This window comes from Cyanistes caeruleus, chromosome 16 (genome assembly GCF_971803275.1).
Source record: "Cyanistes caeruleus chromosome 16, bCyaCae1.hap1.1, whole genome shotgun sequence".
Taxonomy (NCBI): domain Eukaryota; kingdom Metazoa; phylum Chordata; class Aves; order Passeriformes; family Paridae; genus Cyanistes; species Cyanistes caeruleus.
In genome coordinates, this window is record NC_141716.1 from 9,291,747 (window position 1) to 9,309,075 (window position 17,329).

At 56.7% G+C, this 17,329-nt stretch overlaps 1 protein-coding gene across 5 annotated transcripts in view; it reads right to left on the reverse strand.

The window, feature by feature from the left end:
* Positions 1-930: 930 nt before the first annotated feature.
* Positions 931-17,329, reverse strand: part of SRC (SRC proto-oncogene, non-receptor tyrosine kinase) — a 29,419-nt gene continuing 13,020 nt past the window's right edge. For 2 of the 5 annotated variants that reach the window (XM_086852431.1, XM_086852429.1), the window contains exons 2-13: positions 16,910-16,984; positions 12,547-12,796; positions 12,229-12,328; positions 8,385-8,483; positions 7,562-7,665; positions 6,266-6,415; positions 5,844-5,999; positions 5,503-5,682; positions 5,346-5,422; positions 4,813-4,966; positions 4,549-4,680; positions 931-4,194 (exon numbers count right to left, since the gene is read on the reverse strand). In XM_086852431.1, the coding sequence (XP_086708557.1) occupies positions 3,986-4,194; positions 4,549-4,680; positions 4,813-4,966; positions 5,346-5,422; positions 5,503-5,682; positions 5,844-5,999; positions 6,266-6,415; positions 7,562-7,665; positions 8,385-8,483; positions 12,229-12,328; positions 12,547-12,787 (1,602 nt within the window). In that variant the 5' untranslated portion in view covers positions 12,788-12,796; positions 16,910-16,984 and the 3' untranslated portion in view covers positions 931-3,985. Of the gene's footprint in view, positions 4,195-4,548; positions 4,681-4,812; positions 4,967-5,345; positions 5,423-5,502; positions 5,683-5,843; positions 6,000-6,265; positions 6,416-7,561; positions 7,666-8,384; positions 8,484-11,762; positions 11,781-12,228; positions 12,329-12,546; positions 12,797-16,909; positions 16,985-17,329 lie in introns of all 5 variants that reach the window. The other 3 variants (XM_086852430.1, XM_086852427.1, XM_086852432.1) reach the window with 2 other exon arrangements.

Here is a 17,329-nt window from a genome sequence, read left to right on the forward strand (position 1 = left end):
CCTCCATTTCGCCCCCCATGGCCATCCCATTCTCAAACAGCAACACCAAGGTGCAGATCTGAGGGCTGGAGGAGCTCTGGCCTCAGCTTCCCTCCTGGGGTGACCTCGCTGGCCCACCCGCAGCCCACGCATTGCACCAAGGGACCTGCACACAAGAGATAATCCCTCAATCTCTTAATTGTTTTAAAGACAAACAAAACATAAAAGCATTAAACTTTTAAGGTGATAAAACTGAGTCACCAGTCTGAAGAAGAGGGAGCAGCCCGACTGGGGGGCTTGGGGCACTAAAGCCACGCCAGACTGTGACGATGACGATGGTAGTGGTGAAGGAGCAGCAGCATCCACTCTGAATTTAGAAAACCCCCTACACCCAGCGCTGTGCTATATGCAATTACTTAATCACCCGAGTGAGAGATCCCAATCAGCACCCACTAATTACCTTAACACAGCAGGCTTGTTTCTTAGAGCTGCCGATAAAGCAGATTCTGCTGAAGGGAGGCTGCCCCTGTCCTGTTCCCCCCAGCCCAGCCTGGCTGGCTTCACTCAGGGACACCGTGCCTGGGTTCTGGCAGCACCAGCAGCACCTCTGCCCTGCCTACACAATGGCAGAGTCCCGCTGTGGCAGCGTGTCCCAGCCTGGGGGCACAGGGAACACCCCCAGGGCCTGACTGCAGTGAGTGTCTCTTGCTTTTCCTCCAGGACTGCTGGAGATGCCAGACATGGCCCTGATCCTGTGCTGAACCACAAGCCTGTCTGGGGAATGGCTCCAGCAGCACAGAAGCCCCACCAGACCCCAGAAGCATCTTCCAAAATAAGTGTCTGAAGCACCAGGAGCTTCACATGGATACTGCACATGCTCCAGGCAGCATCAGCTCCTCTAACAGGAATGCTAAGGAGCTAACAAGTCCTCTCATACACAAACTACACTTCTTTTTGTGAGGTCTGTTTGTATTTAATTATCAAATAGCAAAGTATTTACATCAACGTTAAGAGTTTCAAAGCATCTCCACCCCCCCCACCACCCACAAAGCTGGACCTTTTCAGGTTTTTTCCAAAGTTTTATTATTATCCAAAAAAAAAAAAAAAAAAAAGAAAAAAAAAGAAAAAAAGCTAAATATTTTACTTAGACACCGAAAAAGGCAAGTGAAGGGAGCTGGGGAGAGAGACACAGATCTACATGTTCTCTGCATAGTCAGTTGGAGATCTTACAAAAGACTGTGTAAAAAAATTGTAACAGCAGAGGAGAACGACTTATAGGGTTTTATGGACCCCAGGAAGCCAAAGAGCATCCTTAGGTGGAGTCTCCCCTCCGGAGTTTATTGGCTTAAAAAGTAAACTGGCAGACAGAATGATGATGGAGGGGAAGCTCTGAATTCCCAGGGCCTCCAGGTCATGCTGGCTGTGGTGGCAAGTCCCGTGACACTGGGTCCCACCATATGGAAACACAGATGGACACACAGACATGTGGACACACAGCCCCATGGAGGAGGGCTTTTCTGGGATTGCCTTCTGCCCTGAAGTGTCCCCAGCACATCTCCTTCACCAGATCTTCTGAAAGCCTTGGGGAATTAAGCCATCCCGGGGTGCTCCTTGCACCTGCTGCCCTCTGGAAAGAGCAGGAGGCCGCTCTTGTCAGGTAAAGCCCTTCCTGTCCTGCTGCACCCAAGGCCCTGCAGGTGCATGGACAACCAAAGGCCTTAACATGTGTGCCTGCCTTCTCTCTCCCCAGCTTCCAGACCAAATCTGGCTTCTACATGTTACAGTTGTAAAAGGTTTCTCCCAAGGATAGGGATTTGTATAATTCAGGCAGAGCTATGGCACAAGCCACCCCTTGGAACAGCCACCAGGGGACAGGGCGTTTGTGGCAGCTGCCCATCCCTAAAGGCTGAAAACATGGGAAGACCCAGAACACTGAGGTTTAGGGAGTTCCTGCCCAGGCAGAAATGCCAACACAGCAGACTTGCTATGAGGGGAGGGAGGGAGAAAAAGCTCTACTCCCAAAACGATTTTTAAAAAAATCCATTAAACCAGCCGATGCTCTTCAAGCCAGCATGATCTCTCCATACTGCTGAAGAACCTGTTCAAACTGATTTTAAATGTTTTACTCATTAAAAAAGGAGCCACCAAACAACCAACCATGTACTTGGTTCATAAATAAGTGGCTGGGTCAAACTACACCAGGGCAGTGTGGGAGTGGGTGAGTGACAGGCAGTGGCTTACCCGGGTCCTGCTCTGGTGGAGATCTGGGGCAGGGGTTTTGGCCACCTCCTGCCCATGTTTGGCTCCCACCCAGCTTTTCTAGGACACTGGCACTATGGCAGGGGCTGCTGAGGGGTGAGCTGGGTCTGCAAGGAGGCTGTGCCAGAGGCAAACTGTCCCAAAGGTGATGGGGAGGCACAGAAAGCCCATTGCCTGAGGACTGAGAGGAGGACACAGCCACTGGCTCCCCTCTCTGGGTCCTTCCCTCCAGCACTCCTGCCCCACAGCATCCCCCGAGCCCCCAACCCACCGTGCTCCAGGAGAGCATCCAAAGACCCCCAGGTCTCTCTGAGCAGGGGTCTCTGGGACCCAGGAGGTGAAGGAGTGAAGCTTTGTGAACCACCATGGTGAAAGGTTTCCAGCTGGGTACAGCCACAGGAGAGGGAAAACTGACACATGCAATGAAGTCAAGGTCTGGGATGGTGCAGGGATCACTCAGGGGTTATGTACAAGCAGGTGCTGGGTGGGAGAGGACAGGGAATGAGTGTTGCCCTGCCGAGGCCAGGGATCAGCCCCACGGGATGTGTGTGGGACAAAGCTAGGCAGGAATAGCCACCCAGAGCTGAGACACAGCTGAGGCCTTTGGGAACGAGCAGAGGGGAGATGAGGATGCAAATATGGCACAGCACTTCCAGATGGGGGTATGTGGCTGGGGATGCTGCATGGGGACTGCTGCCTGGAAGCTGGGACACTGTGGGTAGAGGGAAGGCAGCTAAAAACATACCAGGTGGACAAAACCATCTGTGAAAGTCGAGTACTTCCTCCAAAACATTCCCACACCCAGAACAGCTACATGGGCCGTGCACCCAAGCACCACAGTGGCACTGGATTTGGTGGCAGGGCCAGCCCAGGGGACTCTGCTGGTGGGAAAGCTGGTGGCAGAACTGGGGAGGGTGGCTTGGAGGTACTTCCCAAGGGTCTGGCTGGAAGACCTGGAGCATGTGGTGGGAGAAAACTCAGCAGGGTGAGATCTCTGCTGGCATCCCCAGTCCTGCTCCCCAGAGAGGTGAGATGTTTCCCTTGGGGGAACAGACATAGCTGGAAGATTTGATTATGTGCCCGAGTGCTCTGATGGGAAAATGTTGGTCACCAGAGCCTAGAGATGTCACATTTCAGAGTCCCAGAACCCACCAGCTGTTAAGGTCATGGTGAGGCCAGAGGGACCACCAGAGTTCTGCTGTCATCCCATACTGCCACCACCACCCTGGCACATCACCCCATTCAAGCCAGCCTGGAATTGTGACACCCCTGTGGCAAAACACCCCTGCCAGCAGCCTCAGGAGAGCCAGAGCCTAGAGGGAGATGGTAGGGAGGGTGAAGGGACAGGGAAATTTGTGCTGATTTATAAAGGGGTTGCAGGAGACTGGGACCATGTGTCTGAGGTGGGGTGATGGCTGTCCCCCAATTCCTCCTGGCTCACCCCAGAGCTGTGGGGGAAAAAAGTCTCCCAAAACCCAGGTCTCTTGGCAGGAGATGCTCTGCTTGCCGTCCTGAGCTGGCTCTGTTGGTTCCCACAGGCTCCTCTCGCCAGCAGAATGGCGTCACTTCGTTAAACACGGGCCAGAAGTCTTAATGAGCGATGGGGGCTCCCCTGGCTGCATCTGGAGATAATGCCCTGTCCTGCTCCAGGGCTGCTCCACAAACACAGCCCCTCAGTGGGGAGGCCAACCCTCGGCGCCTCGCGGTGAGGACAGCAGCGTCCCTGGTGCCAGGAGGAGCCCCACGTCTATAGGTTCTCTCCAGGCTGGTACTGGGGCTCTGTCGAGGTGAAGTAGTCCTCCAGGAAAGCCTGCAGGTACTCGAAGGTGGGTCTCTCCTCCGGGTCCTTCCGCCAGCACTGGCACATGAGGTCGTGCAGGGACTCGGGGCACTCGGGCGGGCAGGGCATGCGGTACCCCCGCTCCACCTGGTCCAGCACCTCCCGGTTCACCATCCCTGCGTGCGGCCAGAGGAGACATGGCACTGATCAGAGCCGGGCCAGTCCTGCACCGTGCCTGTCCCAGAGGGGACACCAAGGGTCTTGTGCCAGGACAGGCCTGAGGGGCAATCCCAGTGACCCAGGGAGAGAGGGACCCCTGGCCTAGCAGCACTTTGTCCCTGTCACCTTGCTCAGGGACTAGAGTGGGACAGGGTGGCTGGGACGCTGCATCCTGGCCAATATCTGCTCACCCCAGTGGGGCAGGATCCGACCTGGGAAGAGGCAGCTCAGGGGCAAGCACAGGGCATGGACAGCTGGTGTTGGGCACCACAATGGGGACGGGGCCTCTGCCAGCAAGTGCCAGCCCTCACCTGGGTATGGTACTCTGCCCTTGGTGGTCAGCTCGGTCAAGAGGATGCCAAAGGACCAGACGTCTGACTTGATGGTAAACCTGCCGTACAGAGCTGCTTCAGGGGCCGTCCACTTGATGGGGAACTTTGCACCTGGATGGAGAGGCAGGGTGAGGAGGTGCCTCCAGGACCCCCGTGCAACCAGAGCCACATGCTGGCTCCAGGCACAACACACTGTGGGGACCAGTGGCCACTGCTCTGGTGCCAGCAGCCCTGGGCACTCACCTTGCCGAGCCGTGTACTCGTTGTCCTCGATGAGTCGGGCCAAGCCAAAATCAGCCACTTTGCACACCAGGTTCTCCCCCACCAGGATGTTTGCTGCCCGTAGGTCCCGGTGGACGTAGTTCATCCTCTCCACATAGGCCATGCCAGATGCGATCTGTGGGGACCAGCACGTGGGGCACTGTGGCTCACAGGATGACACAAGGGTCCCCGGGGACAGCCTGGCACCACTAAAGGGATCAGGCCTGCAGCAGAACCCAGCTGAGGTGTGGGAAACACCAGCTGCTCAAGAAATGCCACACAGACTTGGGTTTGCTGGCCAGGGAGAGCTGGCACCAACAGGAATGGGCAAAGTGATGGTCCCAGAGTGCAACCCTGCTCTGAGCTGAGACCCAACTGTGACACCCATCCAAGCGAGGCTGCAGAGCACCCCAGTGACCTGCCTGACCAGTGACAGCCACCACAGCCCAGTGAGGGGCTCAGGCAGCCAGTGTCCCCACAAAGAATGAGAGAGGCCCAGGGATGTGCAAACCCACCTGAGCAGCCATATCCACAAGCTGGGGCAGCCGCAGGTACTTGCCCATCTCACCCTTCAGGAAGTCCAGGAGGCTCCCTGTGAGGAAGACCATGGTCAGAGCAATCTGGAGGAGCAGAGCCCCTCAGCTGCCCCCTCGGTGTCCCTCCCGTGCTCACCCTTGCTCATGTACTCGGTGACGATGTAAATGGGCTCCTCTGACACCACAGCGTAGAGCTGAACCAGCTTCTCGTGTCGGAGCTTCTTCATGACCTGGGCTTCCTGCAGGAAAGCCTCTGGGGACATGGTGCCAGGCTTCAGTGTCTTGATGGCCACCCGGGTGGTGCCATTCCAGGTCCCTGTGGCACAGGACACGCTGCTCAGGACACGCTTAAGGGTCAGGGGGCTGTGTCCCTCCCCTGCTCTCCCACCCCACCACAGGCTTCAGGCATCTGCAGATGGCTGGGGACAGATGCAGGTGGTGACACAGAGGGGACAGCAGGGTGGGAATGATCCTTACCCATCCACACCTCTCCGAAGCAGCCCTGTCCCAGCTTGACCTCCAGCCGCAGCGATTCCCGGGGGATTTCCCAGGCATCCTTGGCAAGGCCTTGGGTCTGGGGCTTGGACGTGGGGCAGATGTTGGTGAGACGGTGGCACAAGCCATCAGCATGTTCTGGCACAGGAAGGGACAACAGCAGGGTGACACATGGGTACTTAGGCATGTCTTTACTCCACACCTTTCCTGTAAACACCTTGGGGACCCATACTCAAACCCTCACCCTCTGCCCCAAAACCCAGCTTTTCACCACAGTCCCACACAGCTGGTTTGGTGTCCCCCAGCATAGCAAAGACTTCCCAGCAGCACCCGCCCTGCAGCGAGGGCAGGGACAGCACCCAGGGTGCCACCCAGACCCCAAGGGGACCCACATGGCTACCCACTGGAGTAGTAGGCCACCAGCTGCTGCAGGCTGTTGAACTGGGTGCGGGAGGTGATGTAGAAGCCGCCACTGTCCAGCTTGCGGATCTTGTAGTGCTTCACGTTGAGCCCCTTGGCGTTGTCAAAGTCGGACACAGAGAGGCAATAGGCACCTGTGGGCAGGACAGAGGAGCTGTGGGAGATGTGCCAGGGATGGGTGCTCCCCATGGGGTCCCACTGTGGAGGAGCATGGCCGAGGCAGGACTGGGCACGGAGGTGCTGCCTTCACCCAAAAGCAGAGGAAGAGGAGCGGATCCTGGCTGCACCAGCTGCCAGGGAGGAATGGCACAAATCCCCCAGCTACAGCCATGCCACACCATCACAACCTCCAGCTGCCCTCTGCTTGCACAGCAGCTCTGCCAGCAGCCATCCTATGGGATGTGCTAACAGGGGCAGAGGAGCAGGCAGAGCCAGGCTGGGGGGAACTGCTGACCAACAACTCCTCAGTGTCTCAGAGAGGAGCTACGGGGCTGCTGGGCCCAATTCCCTCCTGCATAAATCCCACCACAGGCATTGCTTCAGGAGCTTGGCTCTGCTCTGCCCACATGAGAACAACATAGTGTTGCTGGGCCGCAGATAGCAGAGGGGAAGATTTATGCTGCTGCTTGAAGAAGCTGCTTCCATCAGAATAAAACAACTAAGTTCAAGGCATAAAACCAGAAAGGGATGTCAAGGGGCTTTTCCCAAAGGTGCCTTTGGAGCCAAACTAAACCAGGTAAGAAACATCATCCTCAGATGCAGTCAGACCTCAAAGATCACAACTCACACTTTTAGAAGTGTCAGACTTGAAAGGACTAAATTCATCATTCCCTCAGCCTGGCTGTCCAGGAAACACATATTCAAGGTCTTGTCACCATACAGGGACCAAGGGGAAAACCAAAAAAACATCTAGCTGGGGGTATACCAAAACCCAACCAAATAAATCAACAACAAAAAAACCAGAGACTTTCCTGCCTGGTGGTCTTGCCAGAGTTGGTGAGACCCCTGCCTTCCACCCTGCCATGAGCTGAACCAGCTCTGTGAAGGGCACTCACTGGGTAGGCAGTGGTGGGAGAGAAGTGGCCACATCCCTGCAGCCCACGGGCTCAGTGGTGTAACAGAGCATTTGGCACAGACATGCCACTGGTGACGTGATGGCAACATCAGCATTGGCTCCCTGGAGATCAGCACCAGCAGGAGAGACTGAGGGGACTCAGGGTACCCCCACACCCCCCAGAGAGGGTCTCCTCCAGGCCAGCAATCCCCCCAGCCCTGCTCACCTTTCGTGGTCTCGCTCTCCCGGACCAGGAAGGTCCCTCGGGGGTTTTCGGGGTTGAGCAGCAGCCGCTCGGACTCCCGGCGAGTGATCTTCCCAAAATACCACCTGCAGGAGAAAGGCAGAGGCTCAGCACCTGGCACTACCCCCCTCCACTGCCTGCCCAAGCAGGGGGCTCAGCCCTGGCCCACCCACTGCAGGTTTGGGAGACCAGGGGCTGTGTCTGGGCTCGGGCACCTCGCTGTGTGCCACAAACAGCCTGGGCTGGGCATCACCTCTCTGCCATCAGGGCTGGAACCTTCCTGCCACACTTTCACCTTGAACACTCACAGGGATGGGGCAGCCACAGCTTCTCTGGGCAACCTGTGCCAGTGTCTCACCATTCACAGGGTGAAGGATTTTTTCCTAACATCTACTCTAAATCTCTCCTCTTTTAGTTTAAAAACATTCCTCCTTGTCTTTTCACAGGCCTTTCTGCCCATGTAAAAAGTCTCTCTCTTGTTTAGAATCCCCTTTAAGTTCTGGAAGGCTGCAATGAGATGTCCCTGGAGCCTTCTCTTCTCCAGGCTCTCCATCAAAACCAGACCAAAAGCATCCACGGCCCTGCTATGCCAACACTCACCCCTCCACCATGCAAGCACGCTGCAGCACCGCATTTATGGCTCTAAAGAAAGGCTAGTTTGGACATTCAAAGGGGAAAACTAACAAAAAGGAAAAAACCAGAGGGCTTGGAGGCTTCTCCCAGGAGCAGGGCAGGGGTGGAGGGGGAGCACTCAGGGTGTGTTTGCTATCACTTGTCTATAAACTGTCTAAAAGATGGCAATTACTCTTCAGCCTGGATGGAGTCTGAGGGCGCGACATAGTTACTGGGGATGTAGCCCGTCTGTCCTGTAGTGAGGGAATGAGCCAGCCACCAGTCACCTTCCCTGCAAGAGAACCAAAACACACTCAGTGTGAAGCCAGGAGTCCCCCAGCCAGCCCCTCGCCCGCCCACAGGCACCGGGGGAGGATGAGCCAGCACAGAGCCCCACGGGGAAAAGGTGCAGCCCCACAGCCCCCAGCCCCACAGCCAGACCCCAGCCAGGAGTGCTCCTGCTGCCAGCCCCTGCCCATGGCTCTGTCTGGGTGAGCTCTCGTTACTGGGACCACCCATCCACGTACAGAAAGTTTTAAACCTGAGCCAGGCAGGGCAGCCAGCAAGCCAAAATAACTTGGAGCCACCTGAATGGGAAGGGTATCTGGCTGGAGGCTGGGAGACTCTGGGGGTCCTGGCAGCAGGGAGCAGCAGGCAAAGGGAGGGACAGGAAACGTGGAGAAGCGACAGAACGATGGCAGCAATGGAAAAGAACCAGGAAAACCCAAGGGAGTTAGTTAAACACAGGCTGCAGAAAAGCTGCAGGACAGGGCTGAGGTTTGGGCAGGGGCTGAGCCCTGCCCATCCGTGGTGTCCAGCCTGGCTGCAGTGGGATCTGTCCAGCCCGGGTGTCCCATTCACGGCCCCTGAAAGGCTGTGGCCCCAGCCAGGAGCCTCCTGCTGCCCCAGCGAGGGCACAGCCACGAGTGAGGCTCCTTGTCCCTAAAAACCCGTGGCTGAGCCACCATCTGTCCTCCTGCCCCAGGCACAGCGGCCCCAGGTGTGCCCCCAGGAGCTGGAGGGTGCTCTGCCCTCCTTCCCTCCGGCTCCCACTCCGGACAGGGCTGGAAAGGACAACAAACAGAGAACAACAAGAGGACGGCAGGAGGTGGCTTCCCCTTCCTGCAGACAGCAGGGCTTTTCCTCCCACCACCTGCATCTTCTTGCCCATCAAAGACAGTCACAGAATTCATCCTGACCACAAGGGAGACGAGGCTATGGGAAAAGTGCAGATTCGTGGGAACGGCACCGTAAGGATACAAGAACTTGGCAGGACAATCTCCGCAAACATGCTACAGAAAAAACACCAACAACCTCACTCACCACTACAAGGATCACCAAACCACATCCAGACCCATCCCTGACCCTGCAGACGTGTAAACCTCCATCCTTGCTCCAGACTCACCAGCTGCTTGTGACCTGTGCTTTTCCCAGCTAAACCAGTGATGCTTCAAAGCACTGGCACAACCCAGCCATGGCCCACAGCCCCCTGCAATGCTGTCAGTGTGGTGGGGATGGTGGGGACCTTCCAGGTACCTCTTCCTACTCATAGAGCTGGGCTCTGCCCCTGGAACAGCCTCACAGCAGCCCTGCATGACATTTTAGCTTCTTCCAGCCCCAGCACATCTCTCGGTAGGCAGCTTGTGCTCCTCAGCCAGGGCTGTTGTCCAGTCACCTTCACTGAGGTGGCTCTGAAGGGACAGGAGGCTGGTTGGGCTCCTTTCCCACAGGACCAGAGTAAACATCTGCTTGAAAAATGCCCAGCTTTTGACTTGTGGCTTTATTCCAGCTTGGGCTGCAAGGCTGCAAGCTGGGAATTCAGCAAAACAAACTATTCCAAAAATGTCTCAGTGGGGAAAAAAATAATAATAATCATCATCATCAAAACAAAGCATTTCAACAATTCCCTGCACAGTCTTACCCAAAATATCCCGCCACATTCCAGCTGGCTGCCTGCTGACTGGGAGGAGACTTCTTCCTACTGGAAATGGTACCACAAGAGCTTTTCTACACTGGGTGGATTGGTAGGATGACCCAGAGCAGGGAGGTGAGCAATGTGGAGGCTTCTTGTCTCACCCTGAGCAGCCCCAGCCCTGTCAGAGCAGCCAAAACCTGGTGCCACCCTGCAAAGTCACCCTGGCCATGGGCTCCTGCTGTGCCCAGCACCCCCCAGCCCTTCCTGGACTGAACCCAAGTGCCCTCCCTGCAGCTCCAGGGCACTGACTGTCCTGCCAGGGAGACCAGAGGAAGGGGACATCACACATCTGTCTGTTGCTGTCCCCAAAGTGCAGCAGCTGAGCTGTTCCCAGACTGTATGAGCATCTCTGGGAGGTCATTGAGAAGAGTGATTCACCCCTGAGCACTGCACAAACTGTCCAGCTTCCTCCACCACCTCTCTCCCTGTGGACATCTCACCCATACAGACACTGGGAAGGTTGGCAGCTGCATCCTGCACTCTCCACCAAAGGACTGCATCACCAAAAAAAGCTCTTTTTCTCCTCAGGATGCTGCAGAGCCCATCACAGACTGAGCCTTCCCTCTGACTGAGCCCTTGACAAGTAGCAGTAGAGGAAAAAAAAAGTGTGGAAACCCCAGAATTGATAAAAGGTGTAAAGAAAAACCCCTCATACATGGCCTGATCTGGATCCCCATGGGCAGAGCTCACTTTGCAACAGCTGCAGAACTCAAGCATGGAGCTCACACACTGCTAAGACTGAAAGTAAGAAACACCAAAACTCCCAAATCCAGGCTTTTTCCACAACATTGAAACGCTGCACATCCCAGACTTCATAGATGAAACAAATCACCATTAACAAACAGCATTGAAACAACAAGGATCAGATTGAAAACATGTTTGTGCCACATTGCCCAAGCACTGCAGGAGAAACTTCACTCCTGGGATGTTCCCTCATCTTTCCACCCTTTGACTTTGCTGTTTTGGGTGCCCATGTTGGAAGGCAGCAGTGGAGGGGGAGCAGGAGCTGCACACCCTCGGGACCTTGTGGCAGCTCCATAGCTGGGGACACTGGGGACATTGGCTCTGCCAGCCAGGCTCTGGACTGTGTGTGCCTCCTGTCAGGACAGACCACACATGGGGTTAATACAGGATCATTTTTAGGAGCATCTTCCAGCTGGCCATGCTGCCTTGCACGTGATGGATGTGCTGTGGTGACCAGGATGAGGAGCAAACCTAAGGAAATACTTGAATCACCAGAGCCACTCATGAAATATAAAAGTAAAGATTAAAAAAAAGCAAAAGAAAAATGCAAAGGGCAGGGGGGAGTGGAGAGCCAACTGGAAAGAGAGTGCAGAGGGGAGCCACACATGGACAAGGAAAGGGGACGGGTTCAGAGCTCCCAGGTGCAGACACAGCTCTGGATGGAACATTTCCCCAGCATGGGAAGGGACTCCCTGCTCCGTTCTGGTCACTCAGAGAGGACAAATGCAACCAACCACAAAACCATCTGGAAACCATCTCCTCCCAGCCCTGCTCCATCCAACCTGCCTTTAGAGTGGGAAGCAGACAGGCTTTAGGTCATTTATAATAACAGTAAGAATGTGCGATACACACCTGACATCCACTTTTCTCCTAAACGACAGCATGGAGGGAGAGAAAGAAGAGTCAAGAGAGAACGTGAGACCAGAGACAGTGTGCAAGCACAGGGAAAAGCACCCATGAAGCTGAGAGATGTGTCCAGGCTAACGAGAGGGAGCCGAGCATGGATGGGGATGGGACTGGTGGGGACATGGCTCTGTGTTGGAGGGCACAGAACGGCCAGCAAAGAGAGGACGTGGCTTGGTGACAAGGCTGTGAGGCCACAGTGACCAGCAGCAGGGCCAGGAGGATGAGGAATCAGGCAAAGGACAGCTTTCAGTGTCAGTGTCCTTGGACAAGTCACCGTGTGCATTTTGGCACATCTCTCTGGGCTCCCATCCCTGGGACAGCTGGTCCTGCCAGGCTGGGCTGGGGGTTCCACGGGAGGGACAGAGGTGACAGCTCACCACGTGGGCTGGGCTGCAGGGACAGGGACACTCACGTGTTGTTGACGATTTGCAGGCGCTCTCCTTTCTTGAAGGACAAGTCTGTTTCCGTCCGGGACTCGTAGTCGTAGAGGGCTACGAAGGTGGTGACTCCCCCTGTGACAAACAGCACTCAGGACGGGCACAGCTGCCACCACGGAACAGTGCCGGGTCCCCTCCCCAGGGACATCCCCTCCCACTGCCTGATAACACAGACCTGCTTCTCCCCCGAGCCCAGAGTCCCCCAAAAGCCCGAGACCCCAAGGAGCTGGACACAAACCCACCACGACCAGCCCGGGAGCCTCCCCACCCCTCCGAGCCCAGCGCACACGGACCAGCCAGCGCCCCGGCACGCTGCGGCGAGGTGACCGTGTCCGAGGTGTTGAAGCCTCCAAAGAGCTTGGATTCAGCAGCCATGGTCCCGAAGGAGCGGCTGGGAGTGCGGTGGGCGTCGGGAGCAGCCGCCTTGCTGGGTGTCTGCGAGGCTGGGTACCCCCCATGGTGGGTGTTTTCCGTGGGCTCCAGGCTGCGCCGGCGCTGGCTCGGGTCTTTGGGCTTGCTCTTGCTGCTCCCCATGGTCCCGGGCTGGAGGACACACAGACATACAGAGGGCTTTTATTATTATTATTATTATTATTATTATTATTATTATTATTATTGTAGTTATTATTGTTAATAAGGAGTTGTTTCCCAGGGCTCGAGTGACAGATGCCTGCCCACCAGGAAATGAAACAACCTCTGGAGTCTGTTCAAGCAGCAGCTGCTGGGCAGTCTGGCCATCCTGCCCTTGCCCTCAGATACCATCGCCCCTCATTAACACCAAGACACCTCCTGTGTGGCTGCAGCAGCCAGTGAAACTGCCAGGACGTGCTCTGGGAGCAGAGGGAAGCTGGCTGAGCTGTGGGAGCGCAGAGCAAAGCTGCTGAGCATGGAACCTGGACCTGTGCTGAGACTGTGGCAGCTCTGGGGCCAGGCATCTGCCATGGGACACAACTCAGTCCCCACATGTTTCCTCCTACACGAGTTTCTACTGCGATGGGGATTTAAGTACTGAAGACAGACCTTTGAAGTCCAAAACATGCAGCCAACAGAATAAAACTTTAAATTAGGTGCAGTTTCAGGCAGTTTGCAGCTAAGGACCAAGGGATCTCTCCTTTATATATAGTCAGATAGTTTATATATAGCCTTCCTTTCCACTCAAGACCACACTCTATAAATACCTTCAAGGTAATGACACAAATGAAGGCAGGGAATTATTTGCAGTCTCCAAAGATGGCAGGATACCCAGCAGTGTCCTGAAGCTATGGAAGGAAATATTTAGGCTAGATCACGCATGGCAGGAGGGAAAAGGGAGGTGGAGACAAGCAGGGAGGAGAGTTTCTCTGATAAGAAAACAAGCAGGGAAGCAGCAGAGGAGGCAGCTGCTGCCCACAGGGCAGACCTGGACACAGCCATCTGTGAGGCTTGGGGAGGGCTCAGCCTCATCCAGCAGAGGATTTTTCTAGCTTTGGAGAGAAGCTCGGGCCAAGCCCCCCAGAGCCATGGGCAGCCCCAGCAGCCTGCACAGCCCCAGTGAAGCCCTTGGCTCTTGCTGTGGGAAAGCTTAGGGGTGCCAGGGACAAGCTGCCCCCTGTCCCCCTCAGCTCCCCTCCCACAGCAAGGGCTTTGACTGACGATCAGGGCTTATTTCCCAAAAGACACAATTTCCATCTACTGTTTTCCAGCTCCCACACTGCACAGAGGACCAGCAGTGTCCTTGTGTGACCCTGCTGGCAGGCTCAGACCCTGACGTGGTTTGGGAAACGTAATAAACTGATTTTTTTGTGCTGGGTATGACCCCAGCAGCCACTCCAGTGGGCAGCAGAGCTGTCCTTCCTCCTGTGGATGCAGCTGATGAGGAGGGACCATGCCTCTATCTACCACAGGACTCAGTCCACCCATAGCTGTGCCAGGCTTTGGGGGTCACAGAGCACATAAGGATCAGGTAAGTGACTTGCAAATGGTCACTTCTGGCAATCCAGAGGCAGAGCCTGCAGCCAGGGGGAAGGAGTCTGTCCCATAAAAAAATGCACTTTAAAAGCTTGTTGCAGTAGAAGCAGAACTGCAGGGGAGAGCAAGACCTGAGGAGTGATGACAAGGAGCCCCCACCTCCCTGTCCCCAGCCAGCCCCTTGCTCACCTTTGCCCGGGGCTCTGGCACCCGCTGGGGCTCCCAGGATGCCAGTGGCAGTGCAGGGAGAAAAGTGGGAGCATGGCAGAGCTGTGATCGTGTGGCTTGTGACTCCCCACGGGACCGTGAGCAAGCGTAAAGCTGCTCAGAGTTTCCCCTGGAAGCAGCACTTCCCCAGGCAGGAAAGCACCCCAGCCAGGGTGGTGGGGTTAGCAGCACTTTGGGGACACGAGTGTCCTGCAAGCACATTTTCTGAGCCTGAGTTAGAAAAGGATTTATCAGTGTGCTGAGGAAATCAAGGTATAGAGTAATCAATATGTTCAGAGACTAGCCAGGAGTAGAGCACGGGGAAGGGACAGGGGATCCTCCAGGCACTTCCCTAAAGCAGGGGGGTCCTCACCTTCACACCTCTGAGCCTGTGGGCACAGGAGGTGCAGCTTCCAGGGTGTGCTGGTCACTGGGACATGATGCTCTGCCAGGGCCCAATCCAGCTGTCAGGACCTTGGCTGAAGAGCCAAAGATGGGGAAGGAGGAGGAGGAGGATGAGCCCACAGCTCTCTGAGGAAGGGGATGCAGAGCCCCACTCCAAGCTCTCCTGTTGCTTTGCATCTAAATACCTGCACACTCTGGCTTCAATCTGGCCAGTGTAAAATGCAGGCTGGCAACCCCAAACTGCCCAGAGGCACCGGCAGCCTCACACCATCCCCACACCTGAGTCCCAGGTAACTCAGCCAACACGACCAAGTGACTTTAGCCCTGTGGCTCTCCACCTGTCCCCAGGGAGGAGAGGGGCCTGAGAAAACCCTTACAGCTCCCACACCCCCTTGGCAGCTGGAAAGGAAAGGGTGCAGATTTCTCTGGGAGAATGCAGGGTTGTGCAAGAGCCTGGCAAAGGAGTGATTAATGACAGCAGGAATGTGCTGTGCACTCAGGTCCTCGGGAGGCACCAGGGAGAGACCCCCCTGCCTCTGGCACAGTCACCAATGAAACCCCCCGGAGTCAAAGGGCAGAGAAGGAAGCTGGTGGCTCCAGCACCCCCCAGCAGCATCACCTGGGAGCTGTGGGACAGCATGGCAGCAGCCAGACTGCAAAAAATACCCATTGCCAGGAGCTATGCTGTGTATGTGTCTAATAAATTTATGTCTAATAAATACAGCATTTCCACATGCAGCAGGCTGCAGGGATGCTCAGCACCACCAACATCCACCAGGGCAGCCTGGCTGATGCCCAGAGGGATATCGCCCTGCTGCCGAGCTTTTCACAGCTGACAATGCTGGGACGGGGGGCTCAGCATCGCTCCCCATCCCGGCCAGTGCCTCGCTTTTCAGCAGCACCGCCCCTCTCCCCTTCCCAAGCCTTGTGCAGAGGGCTGGAGCACGGCCAGCGCTGGGCTGGGAGCGATGCGGGGCGGCGGGCAGGCAGCTTTCTGCAGCGGGGATTAACACCCCGGGCACGTCGCAGCCTGCAGGAGCTCCCCGCTCCCCGCCCGGGGGGCAGCGCCAGCGGCACATCAGCATCCACCAGCGGCACATCAGCATCCACCAGCACATCAGCATCCACCAGCGGCACATCAGCATCCACCAGCGGCACATCAGCATCCACCAGCACATCAGCATCCACCAGCACATCAGCATCCACCACCGGCACATCAGCATCCACCAGCGGCACATCAGCATCCACCGCCGGCACATCAACATCCACCAGCGGCACATCAGCATCCACCAGCGGCACATCAGCATCCACCAGCAGCACATCAGCATCCACCAGCGGCACATCAACATCCACCACCGGCACATCAGCATCCACCAGCGGCACATCAGCATCCACCACCAGCACATCAGCATCCACCAGCGGCACATCAGCATCCACCACCAGCACATCAGCATCGCCACCGGCACATCAGCATCCACCACCAGCACATCAGCATCCACCACCGGCACATCAGCATCCACCAGCACATCAGCATCCACCAGCGGCACATCAGCATCCGCCAGCGGCACATCAGCATCCACCAGCACATCAGCATCCACCAGCGGCACATCAGCATCCACCGCCGGCACATCAACATCCACCAGCGGCACATCAGCATCCACCACCGGCACATCAGCATCCACCAGCGGCACATCAGCATCCACCACCGGCACATCAGCATCCACCACCAGCACATCAGCATCCACCACCGGCACATCAGCATCCACCAACACATCAGCATCCACCACCGGCACATCAGCATCCGCCAGCGGCACATCAGCATCCACCAGCACATCAGCATCCACCAGCGGCACATCAGCATCCACCAGCGGCACACCAGCATCCACCAGCACATCAGCATCCACCAGCGGCACACCAGCATCCACCAGCGGCACACCAGCATCCACCGCCGGCACGACTTGCGAGGCCTCAGCTGGGCCGGCCGGGCCGCGGGGAACACGCACGGAGGGCTGTGCTCCCGCAGCCAGCGCAGCCGGGGATGCTGCGGGTCCCCGGCAGGTACAGCAGCCCGCTCCCCGCTCCCCGGCCGTGCCTTACCGCTGCTTTCGGCTACAGCCTCGCCGCGGGCTGGGGAGGTGCTGCCGGCGGACTCAGCTCAGCTCCCGCTGCAGCCTGCGAGGAGAGCAGTGTCAGCACCCGCGGCAGCCCCCGTGCCCCGACACCATCTCCCCACGGCACGGTTCAGTGCCCAGGGCTGCCTTCGTCCTCCTCCTCCTCCTCCTCGCCATCCCTCCGGCGTGGGGCCGGCAGCTCACACCCGCCGGCTCTGATCTCTCATGTGTGAAGAGGGGATGATTCCTGCTCCACTTCATCAACCCCACTGGGGATGGGAGAGGAGGCGGCTGGAGCCGCCCCAAGCCATGTCCCAGAGTGGAAGGGGAGCGCAGGCACCCCCAGCCCAGCAAGAGATCTTTCAGGGGAAAAGCAGAGCCAGTTCCTCCAGACACACCAGCATTT